This window comes from Diadema antillarum, unplaced genomic scaffold, assembly GCF_040938485.1.
Source record: "Diadema antillarum isolate AM-2024a unplaced genomic scaffold, OU_Dant_1.0 scf00000121, whole genome shotgun sequence".
Lineage (NCBI taxonomy): Eukaryota > Metazoa > Echinodermata > Echinoidea > Diadematoida > Diadematidae > Diadema > Diadema antillarum.
The window spans coordinates 101,182-117,502 of NW_027271010.1; the positions used below are offsets into that span (position 1 = coordinate 101,182).

General features: G+C 41.0%; 1 protein-coding gene across 1 annotated transcript in view; it reads right to left on the reverse strand.

Annotated features, from left to right (window-relative positions):
- Positions 1-16,321, reverse strand: part of LOC139720095 (ubiquitin carboxyl-terminal hydrolase 24-like) — a 53,623-nt gene that overhangs the window by 11,258 nt on the left and 26,044 nt on the right. The window contains exons 26-38 of the mRNA XM_071631464.1: positions 15,843-16,068; positions 15,034-15,202; positions 14,238-14,390; positions 13,179-13,413; positions 12,470-12,531; positions 11,590-11,781; positions 10,766-10,880; positions 7,974-8,118; positions 7,202-7,318; positions 5,582-5,892; positions 3,794-3,932; positions 3,019-3,138; positions 1,843-2,051 (exon numbers count right to left, since the gene is read on the reverse strand). Of these exons, the coding sequence (XP_071487565.1) occupies positions 1,843-2,051; positions 3,019-3,138; positions 3,794-3,932; positions 5,582-5,892; positions 7,202-7,318; positions 7,974-8,118; positions 10,766-10,880; positions 11,590-11,781; positions 12,470-12,531; positions 13,179-13,413; positions 14,238-14,390; positions 15,034-15,202; positions 15,843-16,068 (2,193 nt within the window). The remainder of the gene's footprint in view (positions 1-1,842; positions 2,052-3,018; positions 3,139-3,793; positions 3,933-5,581; positions 5,893-7,201; positions 7,319-7,973; positions 8,119-10,765; positions 10,881-11,589; positions 11,782-12,469; positions 12,532-13,178; positions 13,414-14,237; positions 14,391-15,033; positions 15,203-15,842; positions 16,069-16,321) is intronic.

Consider the following 16,321-nt stretch of genomic DNA (forward strand, 5'->3'; position numbering starts at 1 on the left):
AGTACCAATTTCATTTAAATTTTCATTACATTAGAATTGATTAACAAAGAATATTTCCAAACTTCTGTTGTCAAGCTTTCTTTCCATGTAGTTGTGATCCTTGGAAAATCTGGGAACCATCGTAGGGGTTCTTCGTGACTCAATCTGGCTGCTGCATCAGCTGCATCAGCACAGCTTCTGGCTCAAAAAGGTCTCTTCTCTAATCTTGGTCTATTCTAAAACTACATATATTTGTTTGGCTGCATGGTCACAAATGGATTGTTTTCTCTTATGTCAAACCTTCTAACAAATTTCAATCTGACACACTGATCTACATGCTGTATTCTCTGCATTCTCAATTCTACAATACAGTTATCACCTGCCTTCTAAACCCCTCCCCCCCCCCCATCACCCTAACCGCTCCATGCACACCTGTAGTTTCATTGCCTGATTACTCCAAAAATTTACCTGACAGTTGCCTTAAAATGACGTATGACTACATGTCCTCGCTGTCATGATCTCATATTCTATCGATTCTGATATTTCTTTTCTTTTGGTTTCCAGGGTGCCATGTTCAGAATCCAATTCTGAAGCCTTGTTTTAACATAACTTTCTCCGACAACGTCCAGAGCACAAATTCCTGCCTCAGGCAAGAAAACTGCTGGAGAGAGCGAGGGGTACTGTTTCAGAACACACACACTAGGCCCATTTACACTTGCTTGGAAAAATCGCGACATTTGGGTGCAAGTTGCTAAGCAACTACACCCAAACGCCCTCGAAACATCGCCAGAAAAATCGCCAGCTGGAGTCGATTTTTTGAAACATCGCGAAGTTTGAGGCGAAGTTAGCGAGTGTAAACCCAAGCGGCAGAAATATCGCGATTTTTCATCACGTGACTTTCGGTATAGGATTGCACAGGGAGTTTACGCGCGCTCCCGATCCCTCTTTGGAACGTGTACGTGTAGAGAGTACTAGTACACGGTACAGTGTACTGAACGGCCGATCCTCGATCAGCTTGTGGTCTCTCACCTCCCTCTCCCTGATGAAACTAGTACGTGAAAACTACTACTAGTAGCAAACCTGAAGTTCTCCAACCACCTATCATCACCCCATGACGACTGAACAAAATAATGTTCTCCCAGAAATGCATCGATTGTGGGAGTGCCCATACTGCTCTCGATAAACGTTGTTTGTGGAATACAGGAGTACGTAACAAGTGTGAGTTCTCGCTGTCGCCTGATAAAATACCAGTCCTAACTTACAAGTCCTAACTTCTCACTTTCGTCATATCGGCGAAATTTCATGATCCTCCTGAATGCTGCTGTGGCATCAACTTTTCCATACTTAGATGAAGTTTTACACACCTACTACGTATGTGATCTAATATAGCAAGCTATATAGATTTACCGTAAGTAAACAGTCTCGAGAAACACAAATTTATGTATGCATTGTACTGATAAAAAGCCCTGGCTCAACGTTTCAACCAGCTAGCTGTGATCAAAATATACTGCACTGCAGTGAAAACGAACAGAATAGCGCGCGCTTCCACTCAGCTACCGTGTTGAAAAGAGGTAAATTACGCATGCGCACTACCGACCAAAAAATCGCGATGTTTCGTGAAGCTCAAACTTCGCATGCTTTTGCGCAAGTGTAAACGGTGGAACCAAAATATCGCGATTTTAAAAATTGCGATGTTAGTAGGTGTAAATGCCGCTACTGAAAACCTTTTGACAACATCTGGACAACATTTTGCAGGGACTGTTTTAACAGGCATGGTAAAAAAAAAAGATTGCCTGGACGTTGTCACAGTAACAATGGCCTGAAAAGCTCTTTTAAAACTGGGTTTATGTTGGTCCCCCTCACCTCCTGTCCTTGATGAAGGAGTAGTAATGGCCGGCGTTGGCCTGACCACTGTGGACCACCACACCCACCAGGTGGTAGAGATCGTCCGGCGAACTCTGGGAGGAGACGCTGCGCTGGTGGCCGTGGGGACCCCGGGGCTCCTCAGCCTCCTGCTCTAGCCTGGCCATGCTCTTGGCTGTGTAGGGCTCCATATCTAGAACCCAGGGGAACTAGGTGAAGGTACAAGGAAATAGTGGGCAAGGATTAGGGTAGGGTTCTAAACATACACGTTAAGGGCAACAATAACAGCATTTCAAGTACCTGGTACATGTATTCACCAGAAGACTCCTTTTCGGTATTTGTTCATAGCATTAGCAAGCATGGTACAGGGAGAAAATCTGATGAAAAGAGACAGGTAAAGCTGGGCTCTACACAAACATTTTTCTATGGTGGCCTGTGTGGGCCACTAAAATCTTTTAATATGAAGTTTTGGTAGCTCAAAAAAGAAATGTAGTGACCCAAAATTAAAGGCAACAGAACAATCCTGTTTTAGTTGCCTAATTGGGCTACAAAAAGATAACTTTTTCAGAAGAATGGTGGCCTAACATACCTTTTTAGTTACCCAGGGCTACTGGGCCACCTCTCTGACATGGAGCCATGGGTAAACTTTAATTACAGGACTTGTGAGACAATTTCACAAGCTGTTTACTGGATAGAACAGCAATATCTTAGCTTGGAGACAATAAAAATTGTTTGTTTGTTTGATTTATTTCTTATGGGACACTTTTCATTTCATGAATATCAGTTAAGTTGCACACTTTGCAAAAACATCACAAAATAGGAAGCATATTCAGTATTTAGATATACAAAAGCACAAGTGATGAAATATGATGCAAATAAGACAAATGAGATATACAAATGTACAGCTGTGCATGGGGGGGGAAAAAATGACACACACTGACAATGGAAATGTCCAAGAGAATAAAAAAATGCTTAAACAAAAATACATGAAGGACACAAACAATACAAATGTAGAGCATATAGAAAGAACAATACATTGGTGAGCCTCCTGTCTGTGCCAAAATTAGAAATGCTGTACAAAAGGAGATTACAGCGATTAAATACCAGGACTGGCAGGATGCAAGCCAGTCTCCCTGCACGAACTGTTAGTGACATAGACACAGAGCTCTCTCTCACCTTGAAATAGTCGTCAAACTTCAGGGCCCTGCCCGCCTCCCAGTCGTAGCCAAATCTCTTGAGTTGGATGACGAGGACCGGGGGCAGCGTCTTGATGCAGGTCCGCTTGATGGTGTTCCTCTGAAAATATATATCATAGGATGATACTCATAGTGAACAAGAAACTTACATTGTATCCTGTATCACTGTTTCATACATTCACAAGAATGCAATCAACCCTTAATACTCTCCCAATCACAGAAAAAATATGCCACGAGCAGACAACCCTTTCATCTCCCGTTAGGAGAGATGATGTGTGAGATGGAGTAATTAAATCACCAACGAGTGAAATACAAATTTCATCTCTTTTCAGCAAATGCAGAACACAAAGACACACAGGTCTTCGGACATTTGCAAATCATATCTCCAGTTATCTCCACTCATTACTGCTAATAGGAGTAATTAAAGAAAATGCACATTGGGTTTTGCTTCAATGCTAAAGCTACCACATATGGCACGCATATCAAACTCTCAAGTTCTGTTCATTACCAGTTTTCATATTGAGTTCAAAAATCATTTTGTCAATCAAAGTCAAGGTAATAAATTTTGGTGTCAAAATAGTCAGAAGAGAGTTGAAAGAGAAAAATACAGGTCCAAGACAATCATATCACAATATCTACATGAGATGACCACAAGAAAAGACCAGATCATCACACAAATTGCAAAGGTTCATGTTCTGTAGTGGTAACAACAATCTGGTGAAGCATCATTTGGATGGAATGGACAAGGTTCCTACCTTTTCATTGCACTCTTCACACAGGTAAGCATTCTCCCCTTCCAGCATCTCGCCCCTGACGAACTGCTCCAGGGAGTCGTTGAGGTTGTTGGACTTCACCGTCAGGTTGAGGGCAAAGAACTCCTCCTCCCTCTCTTTCCTATGGGAGGGTGAGATGGACAAAATGATGAGAATGCTGCGATACCTCGAAGGTTAAATTCATAATTTCATGTGCTAGGAAACAAATACTGTGGGGGCGGGATTAGGGCTTTGTTATAATCTTAAAGACAAAGATGGTCAACTCAACTGAAGGGTTCATCAATACCCCGCGTGATATACAGTTGAACCTCTCTTATCCGGCCTCTTTTTATCCGGATCTCTCTATTATACGGACGCAATCTCGCCGTGATCTTTTTTTTTTTATAATAATTACGGGAGGAAAGGGGGATTCCCAACTCCTTGAGAACTCCTACACAAACACACATGAATTACATATTACTTCCAACATGATTAACATACATTACATCAAATTTCCTTCCAAATTGCTTACCTTCAGACATTCTAACATCCCCAAACATCCCCAAATCATCGCAAGAACATGGACAGATTATGCGCTCGAGTCCTCTCATATCGCATTGCCACATATAGGTCCATACACAGTCGTCGATATGACTAGATAGACATGCATTGTTTCAAGTCATTGGCTGAGCAACGAATGATATTGAACACTCAAATATTGTTCACACACAGTACACACACAAAGAGAGAGAGGGAGACCATCTAACAATGGCGACCTACAGTCGACTTTGCCGAGCCGTGATGATCGAATTTTGAAGCGTAGTTTCGTCGACTCGTACTGTTTATTTTCAAGATCTACTTGATACATTTCTTTATAATTATTTAGGTAAATCATCCCAAGAATTTATAAAAGAAAATGATTTCATTCTTGCAGACACGAACCTCTATTTTGGGGTCTGTTACTGAGTGTAACAATGAAAAGGTTGCAGTATACACATTACTACATGTGGTACTATAATGGGCTACATCAGTACATGCATGTGTATGTATATGTACATGTATAAAGCATTGAGTCTCCCGTATCCGGCCAAATCCCTTATCCGGATGAGCCCCGGTCCCGACTTGTCCGGATACGAGAGGTTCAACTGTAGCACGTCTTATGGCTATCAAACAAATGACTAATGATAAAGCACACTTCTGAAGTTCAACTGTATTCATAAATGCATTCGTGTTTGGCAGAATATGAAGAGGAAAATCTACAGAGTGTGCTCCTCTTAAGAAATACAATCCTGATTTCTACAGTCAAGAAAAAAAAAATAATGAGACAAATTGTGAACCAACCCACTTCACATAACAATAAAAAGAGCAGTGTGATGGATAATTTCATGACAATCATGCCGATTCAAAATGCCATCCTATAGTCAAACATCACAACAGCTGAGTGGCATCGCTGAGATAATGTTTTGTCCATACCTTTCTCCAATTTCCTATCACTGCTGTCTACACAACGATTCATAGCGACTGTTGCTAGAAAGAAATAAACATCCACACACTTCTTTAAGAGCAAGATTTGCTACCAGCAGTACACCAGATCTGGGGCATAATTGTTCAGAGAGAGATTTGCTGTGACCGCAGCTCACAATAAAGCAGTCACCATAGCAACATCTAAAGCAGTGACAGTTGATTGATGCTGCCAGGCTGCTATTACTGTGAAAGCAAAGATGCACTTCTTTTTAAACTCTTTATTGAAACTAGGGGGTGGGGGTGGGAGGCCTGGTGAACTTCCATTACCTGTGTGGGCAATCCTGGCAGATCATCTGGTTGAGGTAGAGGCCCTGGAACTTGGGCTTCAGCACCTCCTTCTGACCGGTGGTCTTGAGGTGCTCGTCCAGCTGGTCGGTCAAGATGGTGAAGAAGTCGAAGGCGTCCTGCTGCTCGCGGACGTTGACCGGCTCGCCCCAGAACTTGAAGACCCGCCAGAAGCGCTCGGGCTCGTAGTACTGCAGCTTGCTCTCCAGCAGGTGGCCGAAGACGTTCTGCATCTGGAAGAAGACGTTGTCCTCCGCGTCCGCCTTCTCCGGCATGTGGCTGGCGAGGATGCCCTGCCGAACGGAGAGTTTTGGGATGCATTCATGGCGTCAATCTCAATGCTAACTTCCCTCAAGCCTGTCTTAGAGACCACTTGTCTATAGTGGTCACACACTCACTTCTCTTTTAGTGGATATCAGAGATGGATACTGTAAAACCAGAAACATTCACGGCATGAAACTTTCACTAATTGGAGCCGACGGCCATTTTTGCAGCATGAAATGTTCATGGACTGCCACAGGCATTCAATGCATTGTGTAGAAAAAAATAAACACTTTCATGCACATTTTAGGTCTACTCTTGCAAATCTTGGCGTCTCGACAAATAGGCAAAAGTTTCATGCACAAAACAACAAAAAAAAAATTCTGGTTTTACAGCATGTCTATGTTGCCATCAAATTCAGCAATCTTCTGCAGTTTCATACCTGGAAATTTGATTCTCTCTTTGTTTTTGTTTTGTATTATCATCAGAGGTGAAATGTTCTGTGCTTTCAACAAAACGCCTATCAAACCCCAATGGAAACATTCACATAATAATTTGCAATACTGGCCAGATTAGGTCAATCTCGATGGATGACTACACTTGAGTGCACAGCACTGATTTTTCCCTGAAAGTACATTCTCAACAAAGGATTTAGGGTTAATATTCCAAGACGAAAATGGCACATCAGATCACAAAACATGATATCTTTAGATTCAATACTATTAGTTATCCCCTGCTTGTTCACGAAATACGGGCAAATATCTATGGTCTGGTGCCATATTCCATGAAGCCGAAGGCCGAATGGAATATGGCACCAGACCGTAGATATTTCCCATATTTCGTAAGAACAAGCAGGGGTTAACGATTTTATCTTTTAGTGTAAGTGCTAACCTTCTTCTCGCTGATTTCCCCTCATGAATGATGTTGAAATCGCCGGCTGTCAGCCATGACCATGTTGACTTTGGCCTACGTCTCGCGAGCTGATTACTGCATGCGATGCGCGCATACAAATACGTACACGTACACGCCATAAGATACTGCAGTGAAGTAGCCAGATAGATATAAGTTGCTGTTGTTTATCAAGCGTCTAGTGGTCTCAGGTTATGTGCGCAATACCCTCGAGGACCGCGCGCTGTCCATTCGTTTTGTACAGGATTAGCACGCATTTTCCTATAAGCGTCTTTGGTACACGCGCAGCTGGCTGTGTAATACAGTATCATGACGTCATATCCACGTAATACGGGATATATTAAGTGGTTGATTGACCAATGAGATTACAGAATTCACGATCACTAAAAGATAAATAGTTATACTTCATTTCTCACATCCATGGATACATACCTCCCTGATGCCTGGAGTCATGTACAGCTGCTGAATGACAGAGTTCATGTAACAAGTAGCTCCTCCATTCTTTAGTCCCACATACTTGGTTGTACGTCCCTCAACCGGTGGTAAATGCTGTAAATGGCAAAAAAAATGTATTACATAAACAGCTTGTCAGAGGACTGAGTGTCTCTAACTCTAATCAAGCTGTGTTTTGTATCACTACATTACTAATCATAAAAAACAGAAAGTGAGTTACATTGTGTTCAAAGTGCATCTTGGGCATAAGCTTTACAGGTTTTCTTGAACATAAAAAAATACCCCTGCAAATTGCATCAATACACGTTGCTTGTGGTATAACAATATCCTTCTTTCTTGGTGGGCTCTTTGAGCTCAACTACCCTTCCATCCACCTAAGACCCCCAACATTCACTGACTAATACCGGCTGCTTGTTTTTCAATGCAGTGAATAGCCAAAAATGATATTCTAAACTAGATCCCATTAATTTCACTCATTCTGATACACATGTATGATCTGGATTATGGCTTACAGCAATCTTGAAATAATGTGTGCACCATTTGAGGGTATTCTGACAGAAAAATAAATAGTGAGGAAAACAATTGCATCAATTACAGTAATTCATGCTGTGACAGAGGAATCATATTTCGCATTTGACTCAATGAGCAAACAAATGCCACATTAGCCCAAACCCCGGCGATGCAATAGCCATTAGTCTACGCTATTCCTGCAAATCCGTCTTTTATGATCCTTCACAGAGGAGATGCTGACCTCCCACTCCTTGGCGATGGAAGGGTCTCCCTGATGGTGCATGCCGATCAGCTGGGTGGCGATTCTCTGCAGGTTGTAGGGGCAGCCCTCGGAGAGCACGACCAGCAGCTCAAAGGCAGCCATCCTAGATTCCTTGCCAGAGATCCTGCACTCGGAGAGAAGAGAAGACCTCTGTCAGTCACACTAAACTTTTTTTAAGCTGCCATTCAAGGAGGAAAAGGGGAGTGATGACTGCTTAAGGAGGTTTTTTTTTTTTTTTGGTCTTTTTGATTGATTTACTGAAAACATATAGACAAGCTAAAAGAGTTTGCACATAAGATCATCTTATAGCGAAGACATCCCACAGGGCAGCCAAAATTCACACATCAAAACCATGGACATTCCAAAGAGCAAATGCGGGATATACTTGTGTGTAACCGTGCATCTCAATATATAGTTCAAGATGATTCCCAATTCGAAGGGGCTTTTGTGTTCTATTGTCAAGATAAGAAGAGAATTTCAGTTTTCAGGAAGCCTCCTGCAGAATTAGGGGCACTTGGCGGCTCTGCATCACATAACACATGAGGAGAGGAAGGTTAATGACAAATCACTTGAGACTACAATATCAGTCAACCAATAATTCTGCAAATGCTTTTTTACAAAAAGGCAATGCCATCTATGCTTTGTGATACTAGCATGCTCACGTAAGTGTTTGCTGAAGAAATGTCAGTGGCCACATTTATAATGTTGAGAATACGGATTCCATTCGCAAGTCACCTCGGGTTCAGGTCATGTGAGTGCTCTAGATAGAGCAGTATTGTCCAAAAAGAAAAAAGTCTTGTCCAAAAAGAAAAAAGTCTTGTTGCAGAAACACTTCAAAATGCCCAAGGTTATGGTGAATACAATCTTTCAGTCTTTTCAGCATCATTTGGATGTAGATAATTTAACCAAGAACTTTTGAAAAGGTTATCACTGAGCATTAATGAGCGACAATATCAAATACAGGCAGGATTTGATGATGTACATGTACACACAGGGAATTGCACATTCAGGTGCACAAGAACAGAAATAGTATGCAATTCTTAGTGTTCACAAAATTATGTAATAGTAAAGGAATACCAGTGCAATATCATGTTTTGACATAAGTAATATATACAGGGACAGTGATTACAAGTTTATTTTTTAGTTACAGTATACAATACATTTAGTTACAGATAATAGTATAGTTATAGTTTGGTTGATTTCAGATATAGCATGGGAATGGAATTTACCACTGAATATATATTGCACATCACAAGAACACAATTGCTGACATGGTTTGTGAGGATATTGATTGGATACCATTCACTAAATAAAGAGGATAGATATCTTATCAATGTGAGACATGAAATCAGAAATATGCCAAGTACACCATTAAATGAAACAAAGAGGGAAATTATCATTGAGATGTCAGCTGATGCTCTTGTCAAAAGTCTAAGCAGGAGAAAATATCTGGAAATGCCACTTGTCTCCAGAAAGAGTCCATACAAAGGCAGATTTATAGCACCATGAGTCATTTTTGTTTTTCATTATGTATGTGTTATGCAGTCGATTGAAATGTGTGCTTCTGAATCTATCAAACTTCTGATGATTTTGCATTTCTCCTTATGGGGGAACATCAAAGGTTCAGCAAATTTGGGGTCACATAAACAATGTCCAAAACATGTCCATAATACACATTGACCATTTATCAAAAACACAACAAACATTCTTTTTTAAGGACTATCATAACAAAGACGGAAAAAAATAGTGCTCTCTCTAGGAAATGCATGCGCAATTCTCATCCTTGAATGAATCATTGGTGATTAATACGGAGACGACAAACTCAAAGTTTGCAATGAAAAATGTCAATCCGCACACACACTTTATGCAAATTGGACAAGTCAATCCGCACACACACACTATATGCAAATTGGACAATTCATCCTCTTCAAATCATTTTTGTTTTTGTCATTACTTTAAACCATTCTACCAGATCTTGCATACATAGGGCAGTGCATTTAGTTGTATCACACAGTGAGAAAAGAATCAGAGATTGAAAGAGAGAAAAAAAAGAAAGAAAAAAGTTAAGTCCCTGTACCTGAATGACCCAAATTTGCTTGATTATATGATACAATATGTTCAATATTGTAAGCATTTTTTTGGAGTACAATATGAGGTGAGCTGCTGAGTAAACATTAGAGGAAGATAATATATATCTCAAATATATTTCGCCGAATTTAACCTTTTTCTTTTCTTTAACTTCTGATTTGCAACATGTACTTACTTTTGATAATATGCCTTCTGCATACCACATTGACCAGGTACTGGGATACTGTGAAGATACATTAAAAACACAAAATGCTCTGCTACCTGTCTGAGCCAAACTTTAACCCATTGAGGACGAGTCCCGAGTATACTCGGGCAGGCGTCTATGGGAGATGCGTGTTGTAGCAAAATCAGTCCGTCCTCAACGGGTTAAGGGCACAATATGAATTTGAATTTACTGTCAAACACAGCAAGGTTGACCCAAAGTTCAAAGACTGAAAATGGATAATGAATACTGTAGCAGGATATGAAAAACAAAACAAAATGAACAAACATTATTTGCAAAGTATAAATGCTCATGCAGTCTAAAGAAAACTTTATATAAGTGGGACAGGTTTCATGGTGCATGTGTAATGATACATGATACAAACACAAAAATACACACAGACAAGCGCACACAGTAAGTGGAAAGATGCAGTGGAGTGATGGCTTACAGTACAAACTAACAAGATCCAAAGTGGACTCACTTTGAATTGTAGTCTCTCCTCAGGTCTGCCTTTTCATGGTTCTGTCCTTGGCTCATGACTAGTCGAGAGGCTGGGAAGAGGTACTCGTTCAAAAGACTGTTGAGGAGTCTATCACCTGTGGAAAATGTAGGAGGTGTATTATGAGCCTCGCATCACTATTCCAGACTCAACTTTAGTAGATCTATCAATTCATATATTGCTACAATGTATCTCAGATAATATTATGGTAATTCCCCAAAATATGCATTTCACTTTACCAAAATTAACCAGTGATTTGCCTCCATGGTATGTTACCTGCTCACACTGACATGAAAGTCAAAACCATATCAAAACAAATAAACAAATAAACAAACAAACAAAAAAGCCCAACATGCTCCTTACAAGACTAAAAAAAGCATAAGATCTATTCTACACCCTTTTCTCCCCTTTAGCCAACAAGATCCTTTGGATGATGTTCTGTACATCTAACACACAGCAAAGTGAAAGCTCCAATATTTCCACGTTTGATCACAGCAGTTATAAAGACAATAGACCATGTACGTTGCCCACTTCTGGTGTGAAAATGGTTTTAAAAAATTAAAAAATGATCAGAACAATTATGTCTCCATTGTTACAAAGGATGAGCAAACTTAATCTGCTTGCTCCACACTTTGTGACAGGACCACTTCAAATCTTCACACAAGAAAGGGACCTTCATTCAAAATGCAAAAACTTATTACATTGATTTGTGAAATTTGCAAAAAATTGTACCCTAACAAATATAACAGCTTTTACAGTATGTGTTATGAGCTATTATCGTTATCATCATCAGCACAAAAATTTACCAATTTTCCTCTTGTCCACGCCCTCACAGGTCAGTAGGGTGCGGATGAGGTGGAGGTGACCGGCAACCAGGTTGTTGTCGGTGGCACCCAGGTTGAGGTCCTCTGAGTCGCATGGCTCAAAGTTGTGCAGCCAGTCAATCTCGTCTCCCAGCATGGACATCGGGTTCACCTTCAGGGGCTTTTGCGAGCCCACTGGTGTGTGAAACACAGAAATCAGTCACATTTCATCAGTCCCTTATAACCTTTTAGCATTTCTGGGAATTCTGTGATATATAATATAACAAAATCCACCCCATCAATCATCATGAAGTATATGTGAGTTGAACATCTGCTATTTGCAAGACAAATTAGATGCATTTTACAAATATTCATGACCTTCTGCATGAAAAAGTGAGAGAAAGAAAGTTATTACTTGCTGGAAAAACACATTTCTCTTTGATATATAAAATGACAAAAAGCTGTTTTATATCGTAAACTGAGGTAAATTGAGTGTCCCATTCCCTGGAAGCACTTTGAATAACTCATAACCCATGCTAAAGTACATGCACAAATGGAAGTCTATTCGCAGTCGCACAAACTTTTTCATCAGACTGAATTTCTATAGAAGTACAATGTATATTTCAGTATATCAACTATACGGAGTTCACAATTGCCAATCCTCATTTTCCAAATACTGTGGTCATTGTACTATGGTTGTCTCTTTAACATTTCATTAAAACTTTTGGTGCGTATGACCAATGAATACAACTTAAATTACTGCACTACACACCACGTAAACCCAAATACTTGTTTAAAGGGGATGCCAACATGTCGAAACAAAACAACAACAACAACAACAAAACTAAACGACTCCACAAATCTACAGGCCTTCTAGTCTTACCTCTTAGACCCTCGAGAAGTCGACATCTCAGCTCAAAGTACTGTGAACACTGGTTCAGAATTCTAGTGCAAAGGAAAGAATATTTAAGCCCAGAAAGGTTTAGCATCTTGGATGGAATTTCATGGTCAGTTCTGCTACACAAACGAAAACACATACCAAATATCAATGGGACAGTGTACAATGAGGATATATGTACTCCATCTGCATTGTCTGGTACACTATGGAGGGGTGGTGTTTTCAAAACACTGAAACACATGAACACACAGTGTGTTATTCCAAAAAAATATGAAAAAAAAAAAATCTTTTAGGAACCCTGCCAACAGCTCGTTCACAACATCAAACACTGAATGTACTCTACCACCAAATGAGCAAATTCCAGGTAAGAAGAACAACATGGCTAACTTGAATGATATGTCATCAACTAATGAAAATAAAATCCAAGAAAATCAAAATAAATGCAAAGAAATCAAAAGATATGAAATAGTATGAAAGTAAAAAAAAATTAAAGGTCAATCAATTAATGGAACTGAATTGTGATCATGAACCTAGCAAAAGCCCCATCCTGTGTTTACTGTCATTTTACTGTCGGCAAATGATTTAAAGTCTCTCAGATCCCTTGTACTAATGCACAAGGAATGAGCAAGAGTCAGAGGGAAGGGAGGGGCGAGACGGGGAAGGAGGGGGGAAGAGAAGGGGGATGGGCCTTTACCTGTGGTTGGCCCCCCTGACAAGGGAACTGGAGGTCCAGAGGGGAACGCGGGCCTGCAGCAGGACTTGCAGGACAAAGTCCCGGGGGTGCAGCATGCGTACGCCCTCATTGCTCACACTGGTACAGGTGAGGGTGAACAGCTGGTCCAAGGCAGCACACCGGACCTCAGGATGGGGTGAGGCCAGCAGGATGTCAATGATGAAGTCGTCCACGCCGGGCAGGGTGTAGAAGGAAGCTGTATGCAGGAGGCAGGTTGGATGAGCAAGGATAACAGTAGACAGATAGATAGATGGATGGATGGATGGATAGATAGATGGATGCATGGATAGATAGATAGATAGATAGATAGATAGATAGATAGATAGACAGACAGACAGACAAACATATAGAATGAGAGAGACAGATAGATAGATATACAGATGGATTTAAAGGATTGCCTATTCACAGGTTTTGTGAATTTCTACAAGTCCTCATTGACTAACATATCAGGTGCCATATTGATGTTCCATTCCAACCAGACTGCACTTTCACAGACCTAACACTCTTATGAGTTTTGTGGCCCCATGGATATTTTGATGATTCTACTCTACATAAACTTTTCTCTTCTGTCAGAAGCTCAAATTACATCATTACTATTCTGAAGAGCAAGAGCTGGCAAGGTGTTGTGAAGTATGCAGATCACATAAATAACAAACAGCAAGTCACTCCAATTTATAATTTCTCAACGAATTTGTCAACGAATAAAACTGCTCTCTTTTGTTGCTCCCTCAGTAAAATGATGGATTAATTCTATTTGCTTTTCAAGGCCTCTCTTTTCTAACAGCATAATCATTTTGAACAAAGAGTTTCATATACGTGTTGATATTGCTTGAACTAACCCTAGTTTCATATAGATTATGCATTCACTCATTTTCTTTTTCTGATTTCAGATGTATGTTAACATATTTTTTATTACATTGATTTATTGTAATTGTTGTATCTGGATTTTTTACATTGTTTTCTTTGATATTGGAAATAAAATTGATGTGAATTTAAGTTCTTCCTAGACTGGTTCCTCACTGAGATTGTGGGTCCGGAGCTGGAGGCAGGCCACGAGGAGTTCCAGGGCCTCCCTGGCTATGGCTGCATCCTTGGCCGTCACCTCGGGGGCAGTGAGGCAGATCCCAGCGTGTAGTGACTCGCTGTCATGACTGGAGTTACTCGTGGTGCTCCCTGTAAGGAAAAAACAAACAGGAACAAAAAAGGGCAAGGCTCACTTTTAGTAATGGGAGTGTGGTGTAGGTTGGCACATGTAACTATCAAATATTTCACAAAATGTCTCCTAGCAAGGTTAACTGTGGCTGCCTCAAAATAAAACCTTGGACTATTTTGCTTAATATTCGCTGGATAGTTGGCCTTGAAATGGATGTGAACTTTACTGCTTGCATGAGGGAGAAGTTTGGCAGGGTTGCTTGAGGAAACACAACTGTCATATCCGACAAAATAGCACCAAAAATGTGTCTCAAGAAGCTATCCATTTTCATATTGTTATGGAAACAGAGAAGGTTAACATCTTGTCTGTGCAGATTGATGGTAGAGCTAGTTATTCAACAGGAAGGCACAGTAAAGTGTGGCATATTCATACACCACAACTCCCTCAGGCATGCTTACAAACAGACACAAACACAGACAGACAGAGCCACACAGACAGACAGATAGATGGATACAAACATGCACGCACAACCACACACACACACACAATGCATCTTTGTACAAAAGTATCCACACCCACACACACAAACATTAACCCATACATGCACACACATACTGACAGACAGACAGGTTAATGCATTACTGACACACACAGACACGTTACCTGCACTGCTATGCCTGCTCCGTCTGCCCAGGCCAGTGGCGAACCCACCGCCGGGTACCTCCTTGATGGGCTGGCTAGTGTTGGCAAGGCGTAGGTTACCAGCGGCGGCTGCCCAAGTCACTCTCATCAAACACGTCACCATGGAAGTGAAGTCGTTGGAGTTCATGGTCTGTAGTTGAAGTTTAAATACAGCAAACACATGTCAACTATATGTATTGCTGCGGGGAATCTTTTTGATTGCATATCACAATCCTTTTACGAATTGTTTTTTTGTTTTTGCTTTTGTCGTTTTATGTGTAGCACGAGTATTTACAGTCTGGACATGCAATTTTGAGCACTGAAAGAATGACGGACACTGTTGACTGGGAAGAAAGGAAAAATGAAACATGCCAACTGGGCATTCATGCTGTTCAGAACCAGACTTGAGAAAACACTGACTTCATCATTAGTTTGTAATCGGTTTTTGTTTCCTTCCCGCCACTGGTTAGCTGGAACATTTACATGTGGCTCTTAGAAATGGGTACATAGTCTTGCATCTTCTAGAAGTGTTCCTCTCTAATAGAGTTTGTATCCGAATGAAATTCATATTAAATATGCTTGGCATCAATATTGTAAATTATGGAACAGAATAGCAAGTTAATGTCTTTTTCTCAGCTATGATGACAATGTTGCTGATTGGTCATAATGAATTTCATTTGTACAAATAGAAAAAAAATAACAAATAACATGTTGAAATACTTTTGAGTTTGCTCCCAGTTTGTGGTCAGTGCATTCTAAAGGAAGAGTAGTCCTAGGGAGCCTTGACCCACCTGGATGACCGTTCTGGCCACCGACGTGCCCTCCCGGTTGGCCAGGTCCCCGCTGGCCTCCACGCTGGACATGCGCTCCACCAGGCTCATCTTGCGGGGTGAGCTGCCGTAGCTGGAGGAGAAGATGGCCGAGGAGTCGGTGGCCGAGGCCTCGAAGACGCTGCTGTCGTTCAGTGAGAGGTCACTTTCCTTCAGGTCGGTGGTGGTCTGACCGCACAGCAGGAACCTGCGAGGTGACAACAGTCATCGGAGGAAAGTAAAATTGAAGAAGGTAGAGGAGCTACATATAGTTGCCAATGGTTTGGAAAAAATTTTGAAAGCAGGGCATGTTGAGGGTGTGGTTTACTGTCAACTCTCTGTGTGCTTCAGGTGTGATTGGCACAGAAGGCAGTGTCATGCACACTGCCAAATATCCCTGGCATGGTTAAGGGCTAAAAGAGCCTGCCTACAGACTCCGATTTGAGAGACTTGGATACACA